At 45.9% G+C, this 12,226-nt stretch overlaps 1 protein-coding gene across 1 annotated transcript in view; it reads right to left on the reverse strand.

Moving 5' to 3' along the window:
- The window catches only part of LOC107573281 (solute carrier organic anion transporter family member 1B3-like), a 29,529-nt gene extending 17,851 nt beyond the window's left edge, over window positions 1–11,678 (reverse strand). The window contains exons 1-5 of the mRNA XM_016259707.1: window positions 11,383–11,678; window positions 6,129–6,270; window positions 4,269–4,401; window positions 4,022–4,143; window positions 3,357–3,503 (exon numbers count right to left, since the gene is read on the reverse strand). Of these exons, the coding sequence (XP_016115193.1) occupies window positions 3,357–3,503; window positions 4,022–4,143; window positions 4,269–4,401; window positions 6,129–6,270; window positions 11,383–11,433 (595 nt within the window). The 5' untranslated portion in view covers window positions 11,434–11,678. The remainder of the gene's footprint in view (window positions 1–3,356; window positions 3,504–4,021; window positions 4,144–4,268; window positions 4,402–6,128; window positions 6,271–11,382) is intronic.
- Between the last annotated feature and the right edge of the window lie 548 nt (window positions 11,679–12,226).

Below are 12,226 nucleotides of genomic sequence, written 5' to 3' on the forward strand. Positions count from 1 at the left end.
CTCTCCAGAACTCCCGGGAGCAGAGCGATCGGGGGGAAGCCTCGGCCACGTCTGCACCATGGCATCCAGCCCCAGTGGAGCTGGATACATGAGGGAGAACCAGAGCGGACAGTGTGTCATTTCCTGCGACGCAAATAGATCCACTTCCGCCTGGCCAAATTCCCTCCAGAGGAGCTCCACCACCTCGGGGTGGAGTCTCCATCCCCCGGTCCTCAGCCCCTGTCTCGACAGGATATCTGCCCCCTGATTGAGATACCCGGGGATGTAGACTGCTCTTTGTGAGAGGAGCTTCCCCTGAGCCCACAGAAGGATCTGGCGCGCTAGCTTGTACAAGGGGTAGTCAGACCCCCCTGCCGATTGATGCAGGAAACCACTGATGTGTTGTCTGTGCGGACAAGCACATGATGTGCCCATAGGGCAGAGCTCGAAACCCGGCCAGCATCTCCAGGCAGTTGATGTGCCAAGTGAGATGATGGCCTTCCCACAGACCCTGGGCAGAGTGGCCACTGATGACCGCCCCCAAGCCTGTGCGAGAGGCATCTGTCATTAGTGTTACACGACAGCAAGGAGCCCCTAACATCAGGCTTTGAACCAGGAACCAATGTTTCTTCCACATGTCCAAGCCACGTAAGCATTGCCACGTGACCTTGATCATGCAAAGCGGATTCCCCCTCGGGGAAAATCCCTTGGTCCTGAGCCACCACTGCAAGGGTCTCATGTACAGCAGGCCAAAAGGTATCACGTTGGACGCCGCTGCCATCAGACCCAACTGCCTTTGAAATGGTTTGACAGTGAGTGACTGGCCTTCTCTTACTCTCTTGACTGTCGTGAGGATTGACTCGATACGAGCAGGAGACAAATGTGCCTGCATCGTGGTCTGGATTTGAGATACTATCTGCTTGATAGTGAGCATTTTGAACCGAAGCTGTTTGATAGCGCGGTTCAGAAGACGGAGATCTAAAATCGGATGCAACCCCCCATCCTTCTTCGGAATGATGAAGTAACGGCTGTAGAACCCGTACGCTCTCTCGTGAGGTGGAACACATTCTATGGCCCACTTCCTCAAGAGAGTATCTACTTCTTGTTCCATTTACCAGAGCCGGCTTGGGGCCCACTAGTGTGGGAATGACCCCGTTGAAACGAGGCAGACGAGAACCGAACTGGATTCTGTAACCTTTCTCTACAATCTGCAGGACCCATTTTGAGACGTTTGGTAGAAGTTTCCACACTGCCAAAAAATCTACTAAGGGAACCAGCCTCTCGAGGCAGTCTTCTGGTGTTATTAGAGGAGCCAGTTCGGTGCCCTGAAGCGGATGACAGGCAGGGAACGACCGACCTGACTGCTGTAGCACCCTCACTTCAGTGGACGAGCTCTCCCGTGCCGTACCGTCACCGGGCGGCAGCTGGGCATTTCGCTCGTCGGAGCTCACTGAGCCCTGAAGCACCGAGGGTGGCAGGGGTATCAGTGAATCTCCGTGAGGGCACTGAGGAGGATCGGGCACCGTATACTGAGGTGTTATCCTTTCCTGGATATCCTTTCACCTGAGGTGGTATCCTACTCCCGCTCACCAGCCCCATGGGCCTGGGAGTGACGAGGGAGGAAACGTTGAAACGCCTCCGCTTGCTTCCTCACCTCCTGAAACCTCTCGACGACAGTGTTGACTGCGTTGCCGAAAAGGCCAGAGGGGGAGAGAGCGGGGCGTCCAGGAGGAAGAATCTGTCTTATCTTGCATATCGGACAGATTCAACCACAGATGCCGCTCCGTGGCCACAATTGCTGCCATTGCACGGACGATGGCTCTGGCCGTTTCTTTGGTGGCTCGGAGGGACAAATATGTGGCCCGACACAGTTCGGCTACCACATCGGACTCCTCCTCCTCCCTGTCATCCAGGTCCCTGAGCAGGTCAGCCTGGTATGCTTTCCCAACCAGACTAGATGTCAGCCTAACGGGCCTGGTTGGAAGCTTCGGGGCCTTCAGGTATGATGCTGAAGATGGGGAGAGATAGCTCGCAGGCGTCTGCTCCACCATTGGCATCGTCCCATATCCCTTCTCATTCAGCCCCACGATGTTGGAATAATTTGAGACTGTGGGGCTGTAGATACGGAATGAACACGGTTTCGCCCGCGATCTTGACACCTCGGCATGGAGATCAGGGAAAAACGGAAGGCCCCATCGTGAAGGCTGTGATCTAGCTCTCAGGAAACGCTCATCTAATTTAATTTTAGGATGAGCGTCCTGTTTCTCGGGCTGGCCAATCGATATTTAATTTGGCTACAGCATCAGTCACAACCTCCACGAGCTCCTCATATGCAAGGAACTGTGGTGGCGAGTCCACAGTCTCCTCTGTCTCGATACTCATCACATCCACCTCCTCGGAGGAAGATAGATGAAGTGCCTGGCTCTCTCTTTGGAGGGAAGAGACCGCAGCACGGGCTTCCGATCCCTGAGATGGAGCCGTGGATCTAGCGGGTGAGGACCGAGAAAAGGACCAGCCCGTCTCGGATCCCTCCGCTAGATCCACTTGCGATCCCCATGACAACAGTCTACGCTGCACCTCGGCAACAGCGGGACCGCTGCCAACAGGATCGCGAGCCTGGCCGCTCTCATCAAACACGGCCAGGCGAGAGCAACTCACTGTCATGACAATCAGCTCCCTCGAGAGCTGACCGTGCATGCTCCGATCCGCTCCTAAACAAACAACACACAGATTGTGTGTATCCCCCGCCACCAGATATTGTGGGCAGGGAGGAACGCAACGTCTGTAATGCCGTTCGCTCACCATAGACTTAGACTTTGCTTTTGACATGATATGCTTGTGGCTGACAGGCAACAATAAATAGGACTGACACATACACAGAGCGCTACTGAAAAGCAGAAGCTAACTTGTGCTCTGCCGGATGCGCTTTTATACTTCCTGGTGCTCACGTGACATCTCGCTGCTCCATTGGGATGATTTTACACGTGCTTCAGAACGCGGTCATGCAGGGGAGTTCCCAAAGCGATTCTCGACGCAGCTCGAGTTCCTTAAGTGGAACTTTTAATTGTACCTTATTACAAAGTATACTTTTAATTTGACCTTATTACTTATAAGTGCACTTCAAGGTAAGAAACTCTCATGAAAGTGTACACTCTTTAAGTAAATGTAAGTGGCCCTTTACTTTTTTAATATAATGTTATCTGTTAATATGTGTTTTTTATGATCAATAAGTAAAATACACATTTCAAATTAAAGTGGTATAGTGAAATTGGTACGTTTTGACATATAATGGGGGTGAAGTGTAAAGCAGTATGTTAATAAGGCTTGAATGTATGCCAGAATTATTTAATTGGATTGAAATGGGTAATCAATCATACCCATGTAAAGAGCAGTGTTTTCCGCCCTCGAAAAATCATCCAGATAAGACAACCCAAGAGGCATGACGGGTGTCTCTCCTACCCCACGAAGCATGTTCCCGAGAAACACATAGAGCCACAAGGAAGAACTGGCTACTTTCTCACAATCTACAAAAACAAATTAACAATGCAACTCTGTAAGACACTCCAATATCAGCATCTCAATGAAAGAATAAAGTCTAAAAAGCATTCAAACCCAATACATTAGGCTTCCAAAGTTCAAAGTTCAGAAAAGAAAGGCTAGGTATAAGCAAACTAGAGTGACAGATCAGTGTTCCAGGGGATTGTGGGTAGCACAATCATATGTGACCCTGGACCACAAAGCCAGTCTTAAGTCACAAAGGTATATTTGTTGCAAAAGCCAACAATACATTGTAATGATCAAAATTATAGATTTTTCTTGTAATGCCAAAAGTCATTAGGATATTAAATAAATATCATGTTCCATTAAGATATTTTGTAAATCTCCTACCATAAATATACCAAAACTTAATTTTTGGAGAGGCAATTGGTCTTCTCTACTAGATCAAGGCCCATACGTTTATTATTGTGATACATTGGTTGCAGTATCGCTATATATGGTTTAATATCTTATCTGAGGTCATTCTCAGGGTTAAACAACTTACCTGCTTGAATTTCCACAGTGGGAATTTCATCTTGTGCAAGACTCCCATTGGTTAAGCATGGTAGAATATTCTCTGTACCATTAGAGGCAGAGAAATGGGAAATTGTTGTTTCGTATTTGTACCTGTGGAAAACGCATTAACACATTGTTACACAATTTGTCTTATCATTTGAATCAGAAATGTATCCTTGTCAACACAAATGTGGTAACTAAAGTGGTTTAAAGAGTAGTTGACCAGTTAAACTTACAGTCCTTGGAAGAAATGTGGTGCCGCAGTTATGAAGGATCCCATGGCCATAATTAAACATCCAGCTCCTATGAGTCGTGGTCTATGAAGCTTAGCACCAAAGTAACTCACAAAAGCTATTACAAACAGATTACCTGAAAATAACAAAAATTGGTATCCTATTAACATCACCACCAATTTTAACCATAAAGAAGAAATAAACTGCAAATGTACTCATAATTTCCTGCAGTACAGAACATACTTAAAGACATTTTGAATACATTGGTCCTAAAAATTATTCACTTGAGCCACACTGAAAAAAAAATGTCACTGCATTAGATAGCATAACTTCTATGACTCATTTGTGTTTTGCGTTTGCTTTAGTTGAACTTTGTATTTTCTCTGTTTATTTCAGAGAATCAGAGATCTATACAGCTAATTCCTCTCTGGCTCTTCCTGGTGTCTGTTTTGCCTTTGACCCTGTGGTCATCCCTTTTGCCTGCCCTGCACTCATCTTACTCAATGAGAGGTGCAGACACTAATCAGTGTTGATTGATTTGTTTCAGTGTATTTAAGCTCTGTATTTCTTTCTGTTAATTTTCAGGTCTCGTTGCAAATGTTTTTGGTTGTTATGTTCATGATTTCTATTAGTAAAACACAAATTGCTGCACTTAAAATCCATTTTACAAATACAAAGTTCTGGCATGAAACTCTAGATGGTGCAGCCCGATAGATCTAACTCAATATGACATAATGACATCATTATCACGTCACAGCTGATTGGTTCTCTCCTGTATCGGTAGCCAATGAGCTCACTGCTCAACATTCAAGTACTTGGCTAGTGTTTGCTGTAGCAGTAGCAGCGCACTTCAGAAACCCTCCACATTCCCCAGCTCCACCTGTATAGGTCTGCTACGAGGTGATTAATGTATGCTATGGGGGTTATTTCATATATGTTATATGTGCAGCAGCAGTATTTCTTACATGCTCACAGTAGCATGTTGTGGATGTATTGGCAGTAGCAAGTCTCGGTACTTGCACTGCCGCAGCAGCAGAATGAGCTCACTGCTCAACATTCAAGTACTTGGTGTTTGCTGTAGCAGTAGCAGCGCACTTACTTCAGAAACCCTCCACACCAGCTCCACCTGTATAGGTCTGCTACGAGGTGATTAATGTATGCTATGGGGGTTATTTCATATATGTTATATGTGCAGCAGCAGTATTTCTTACATGCTCACAGTAGCATGTTGTGGATGTATTGGCAGTAGCAAGTCTCGGTACTTGCACTGCCGCAGCAGCAGAATCTCAGATCTATTCCGCCAAGACCAAATACATTAACATTGTCATGTATATTACCATGCCAATCCCTCCGAGAGTTGTCATGACAGAACTATTTTTTTTAACAGTGTTACTGTTGCACAGTGTTTGAACTGTGTAACAGCAACTTATTTATATTATGATTAAGAATGTCACAAAGTCACCAAAAAAGATGATATTTCTTGAAGCCATCTACCATCCGCAATGGTATTTGCAGTATATATTTATACATGTGATGTAAGTGTCCATATACTTTTTGAGGACAAAATACAGTATATGCAAAATAAATTTTGAGTAAATTCGTACAATGTAATTCAGATGGAAAGGTAAAATTTTTAGGGGGAAAAGCCCCTTGAAGGTCCACCCCTAAACCTAATTGTCAGTGGGGCATAAGAAGATTGTATGGAAACACATTAATGAGATCATATGAATCAGCCACCAATTCATCAAAGTGTACAATAATTAAAATCGCCATTAAAATAAATGCCATTAGAGTGTGTGGGTATATGAAGATTTCTGCTCCATTTAGACCCAACATATGTATTTTTTTTATTATTATTCTCACCAATTTCAAAACTTCCATCAATAAATCCAATCAGTGAGCTGGGAATGTCAAAACGTCTCTCAATCTGCATGATAGAGCTCTTCATGTAGCTGCCCTGAAAAGCTTTGGCAAAGTAAACAAAACACATGGCAGCCAAAAACATCTGAAGGAGAGAGAGAGAGAGAGAGAGAGAGATTACAATAACACAGAGAGATAACAATTCATGTAACTAAAAACCCACTTTAGTTTATACACTAACAAATTAGATTTTTAGTTTTAGTTTCTGCAGAAATGAAGAATTGCCATTATGATGTTGAGATAATTTTGGTGGTCCCATCTGAGTGATTTATGCTTGAATTAGTTATCACATTAGAGATAGTTTAAGATGGATTTAGCTACTGTAGGTTGGTCTTTCCAGACTGACCAAGGTGATCTTCATCTAACCAGCTGAAAAGTGCCCAATAAAACAAGCCAACAAACCAGTGAACCAGTATTACCAGCTAAGACCATCTTATGCTAGTTTTAGCTATTTTGCTGAATCAGACTGAAGTACTTTTTGTATCGTTTTGTGGAACCACTGACAATCACTCACAGGTTGTCTTTTAATGACCTTTCTATTCTATTCTATTGTTATGGAAGAGGTCTGACACAACAGGTTAGTTATATACAAAACAGTTTATTAGGTCACAGTGAGTACTGGTGTCGAGTCCGGAGGAAGTGATGGTGAGGGAAAGGTCCGTGAAAGAGTGCAGAGGATATGGAAAGTGGAGTAATCCGAGTATTTGGCTTGATTGAGGCTGGAAGGTATCCGGGGGAAGCACACACCTCAGCGATCCGGGAACTAGGAGATACAAGAGACACTTGGAGACACTAGGAGGAACACAGGAGGTAAGTAATGCAAGAAGTATTCAAAGGAAATCAGTAGCAAAGTCATTGAGTCCTCTATGTGTATACAAGACCGGACAGTGAGGGTGTCTGATGTGTGTGCTTTTATGCAGGCTGGTAATGAGGTGCTTGATTGGTGACAGGTGCAGGTGCTCAGAACTCAGGTGAGAGGGATCGTTGTGATTGGGTGGTGGCAGAGCCTGGCCGATCTGTTACAGTCCTCCCCCCTCCACGGCCCGCTCCTGAGGGCCGAAAACCCAGACGTCGTGGTGGTCTACCTCTGCCCCGAGGTGCCGGCTGATCAGGATGGGCAGCATGGAATTCTGACATTAAGGCGGGGTCCAGTACATCGGTCCTAGGTTCCCATGAGAGTTCCTCGGGTCCATATCCTTCCCAGTCCACGAGGTATTCCAGCTGACCACCACGGCGCCGGGACTGCAGAATTTCCTTCACCTTGTAGACCGAGCCTTCATCCAGGATCAAGGGAAGAGGGGGTTCCTCCGTCTGGCCAGGCTCTGTGGGGAGAGAGACAAAGTCATGGTGAGGTTTGAGTAGTGATACGTGGAACGTACTGGCATCCTGGAGGACAGCCCGGCGGATTGTTAGGAGCTGTGTTGGAGGCCACTGAAGGGGAATTCCATTCGATCGGACTGACGATCATTTTTGGTGGGATGATGCTTTCCGGTTCTTCGGGGCCTTCTATGTGACTGTGAATACGCGACAAGGCGTCTGCCTTGATGTTTCTGGGACCAGGGCGATAAGTAATGGTAAAATTAAACCTGGTAAAGAATAATGCCCATCGGGCCTGGCGGGGGTTTAAACGCTTTGCCTCACGAAGGTATTGGAGGTTCTTGTGGACGGTCAGTATGGTAAATGGATGGGCTGCCCCCTCCAGCCAATACCTCCACTCTTCTAGAGCCAGCTTGATGGCAAGGAGTTCTCTGTTGCCGATGTCATAGTTAATTTTCGCTGGGCTGAGCTTCCGTGAGAAGAAGGCACATGGGTGGAGTCTGGCTGGGTTCCCCTGCTGCTGCGATAGCACTGCCCCCACTCCTGTAGTGGAGGCGTCAACTTCCACGACGAATGGGAGATCGGAATCTGGATGGACTAGGAGTGGGGCGCTAGTGAAGGCTCTCTTGAGGGAGGAGAAAGCTTCTAAGTCCTCGGGAGTCCAGGACAGAGACTTGGGTTTCCCTCGGAGTAAGTTGGTGAGGGGGGTGGTGATCTTGCTGTAGCCAAGAATGAAGCGACGGTAAAAATTGGCAAATCCCAGGAATCGTTGGAGCTCTTTAATCGTGGTGGGTTCTGGCCAGGAGGTTATAGCTTCCACCTTCCCCTCGTCCATCTGGATACCGGTATGGTCAATGTTATACCCCAGAAATTGCACTGTGGATTGGTCGAAGGTGCACTTTTCAGCCTTGAGGAATAGGTGGTGCTCTCTCAGGCGCTGGAGGCCTCCGCAACGTGCTGGCGATGTTCGGCCTGGCTCCGGGAGTAGATGAGGATGTCATCTATATATACAATGACGAACCGATGGAGAAACTCCCGGAGCACCTTGTGCATGAAGTCCTGGAATACGGAGGGGGCATTGGCAAGTCCATAGGGCATGACCAGATACTCGTAGTGGCCAGTAGGGGTCACAAAGGCAGTCTTCCATTCATCCCCCTCACGTATCCAGATGAGGTTATAAGCACTGCAGAGGTCCAGCTTAGTGAAGATGGTAGCCCCACGGAGATGCTCAAGGCCACTTGGTACGAGGGGAAGAGGATATCAGAACTTGACTGTGATGTTGTTTAATGCTCGGTAATCGATACAGGGCCTCAAGCCTCCGTCCTTCTTGGCCACAAAGAAGAAGCTTGATGCAGCAGGGGAGTTAGATGGACGGATGTAACCTTGACCCAGCGCCTCCTTGATGTATTCCTCCATGGCCTTCTGCTCAGGGAGCGATAGGGAATAGACCTTTCCACGAGGCACTGGCTCACTCGGAATGAGATCGATGGCGCAGTCCCATGACCGATGTGGTGGTAAGCGGGAGGCTTGTTTGGGGCAAAACACGTCTCTGAAGGGGGCATAGCAGGCTGGAATTTCTAAGGATTGCTTCTTGATGGGACTCTCAATGGAGGTGGAGTTCACGGAAAGGGCCTCTGGGTTCTTCGGAGGAGATGGAGTCCCCGGGGAAGCAGTCTGGGAAGCAATCCTTGCCCCACTTCAGGACACTTCAGGACTTCTCCCATCTTCCGGGACAGAATGGGATTGTGCTTTACCAACCACTAAGATGATGTCCGCAGTAGACCCCTCCAGAACCAGAAGATGAATGTCCTTTGAGTGAAGGAGGCACAGACGAAGAGTGATGGGTCCCACGCGATAGCGAACATGTCTACGGCATAGTGGTGTTCCAGTTATCGACTGGACTTGGTAGCCTCTCAGCGGAAGATAATCGTTGCTTTTCCACGATCATGGGTTCTGGTGCTGGTTCTGGAGGATAACTGGGCTCTGGTCGGCGGAGGCAGGCGGTTGAGGCATGGACGGGTATGGCTGCTAGACAGGACTGCATGCGGCTCGAGCATCGGATGGACAATTGCATGAACTTTTTCAACCTAAACAAATCATCATAGGCAGCGAACTGTAACCGAAGCTGGGGTTCCAGCCCCTGTCTGTAGGTGGTCAGTAGTGCTCTCTCATTCCATCCACTTGCCACAGCAAGAGTTCTAAACTTCAGCGAGTATTCGGCAATTGACATGGTCCCCTGTTGTAAGTGATAGAGTTGCTCTCCCACAGCGGCATCTCCGTCTGTCCTTCCGAACACCTCGCGAAAATGCCCCAGGAAGTTCTGCAGGTCTTGAATGACGGGGCTGGGCTGAGCCCAGATCGTTTCCACCCATTGCAGTGCAGGTCCTGTTAGCAGGGAGATAATAAAAGTAATTTTAGAGGTGTCGGTGGGATATGAGTGCGGTTGCATCTTAAATGTGAGATTGCACTGGAGGAGAAATCCGTTGCACTCCTCCGCCGAACCAGAGTAGGGCGCCGGTTGAGTCATGGGACTAGCGATGAACGGTAGGCGAAGAAGTGCTGGTTGGGATGGATGAGGTGATGGGTGGTGATGGCGGCGGTGCCGGTGGATTGCGTAGCACTCGTCGTAGTGAGTCTACGAGCTCCTGGAATGGATCGGGGTGACTCATCTGTGCCGTCGGTGTTGGTCTGGTCTTCTGTTACGGAAGAGGTCTGACACAACAGGTTAGTTATATACAAAACAGTTTATTAGGTCACAGTGAGTACTGGTGTCGAGTCTGGAGGAAGTGATGGTGAGGGAAAGGTCCGTGAGAGAGTGCAGAGGATATGGAGAGTGGAGTAATCCGAGTCTTTGGCTTGATTGAGGCTGGAAGGTATCCTGGGGAAGCACACACCTCAGCGATCCGGGAACTAGGAGATACAGGAGACACTTGGAGACGAGGAGACACTAGGAGGAACACAGGAGGTAAGTAATGCAAGAAGTATTCAAAGGAAATCAGTAGCAAAGTCATTGAGTCCTCTGCGTGTATACGAGACCGGACAGTGAGGGTGTCTGAGGTGTGTGCTTTTATGCAGGCTGGTAATGAGGTGCTTGATTGGTGACAGGTGCAGGTGCTCAGAACTCAGGTGAGAGGGATCGTTGTGATTGGGTGGTGGTGGAGCCTGGCCGATCTGTTACAATTCTATTCTATTCTATTTGTTAGCTTGTAATTACATGAAGGCAAGTAAATGACTGAATAATTTGGTTACACTTTATTTTAAGGTGTTGTTATTACAGTGTAATTATTCAAGTACTGCGTAATATTAATCAACTACATACATTTACATTTAGTCATTTAGCAGACGCTTTTAACCAAAATACATAATACAAAATACATGTACTTACTATATGGTTAGGGTTGGGATTAGGATTTGGCTTAGGGTTACTTGCATGTAATTATGCATAATTTATCGTTAATATAATTAAAGAGGTGTACAGAATAAGAACAGGTAGTTAATTGCAGTAACTATGAACAACCAGAAATTGTCCAAATATGTTTTGTCAATATCTATATACTGACCAAATTTATAGTTTAATGTTTTTTTTTTAAATATATTTTACTCGAAAATTGTGCTTATACTATTTTATTTTATTTTTGCCAGTTGGTTTAATATTTAAAATGCAATGGAATTTGTCTGAGACTTAAATGTCTACATTATTTTTGAGGCCATTATACAAACAAAATCTCAGAAGATGATCTGAAACTGTGCAGAGAAAGTCAATAGAAAGTAATTGCATAGTGATGGGATTAAATGAGCTGTTATCACATTCATGTCTTTGACCATAATGGGCCAATGTAAACAAGAAACTGAAAAGCAGGAGAAGATAAGTCAAAATTACCTTTAATTTGGAGCAGCATGGCTCTCGTGCCGTCTTCTTTTCCACACTCATGATGCCCTGGAAACAATATGTATGATAGATGACAGAACAGTGCAGAGCGTCTTAACACCAGGATCATTAGGAACAGCATCACATTATTGTCATGCAAGCAGCATTTTTTTCCCCAGCGCCCATTGTTTGCAGGAGTAAGAAAACATCATCTGAGGGGAAAGACCCCTGAGGGTGCAGCTGAGAGTGGATTCAGAAATTGCACCACATTTCCTGCAAGAGGAAGGGTGTTTGAAAAAAGTTTTCAAGAATGAAATGAGAAAAATAAAAAAATTACTTATACTTTTATTTATACATTTTATGCTTTTTGACAAAATAATGGTTTGTCATTTCTTTGTGTGCTGCCTTTTATATTTTATATTAAAAAAAATAAACTATTTTTTTCATGAAAATCACATTTATTGGCAGACTGGCCATTGTATAGTGTAACAAGCTTATACATACATACGTATACACACATGCATAAAAATATACATTCACAGATGTGACAAATAGCCCTGTTCATGTGCATAGTCTAATAGAATATATTGCATATTAATACAAATAACTCATCTCTGCAACATGTGAAAACAGGATCTTTTTACAAACAACAAGAAATTGGTCAGACAGCTAGAGATACAGAGATCAAACATACCTGTGCTGTTGCCGGTGTCCCTCAGAATGGATGGAGGACTCTGGCACTTTGCTCACAGGTAAGGCTTTATCATTCAGAGTCATGACATCTAATCAGTAACCAAACAGTCATGTCCATCTTGTGATTATGTCAACAGGTCACTTCTCTACAGCGAGGGGGCTG

This window comes from Sinocyclocheilus grahami, unplaced genomic scaffold (genome assembly GCF_001515645.1).
Source record: "Sinocyclocheilus grahami isolate Dianchi unplaced genomic scaffold, SAMN03320097.WGS_v1.1 scaffold1910.1, whole genome shotgun sequence".
In the NCBI taxonomy this organism is placed as follows: Eukaryota; Metazoa; Chordata; class Actinopteri; order Cypriniformes; family Cyprinidae; genus Sinocyclocheilus; species Sinocyclocheilus grahami.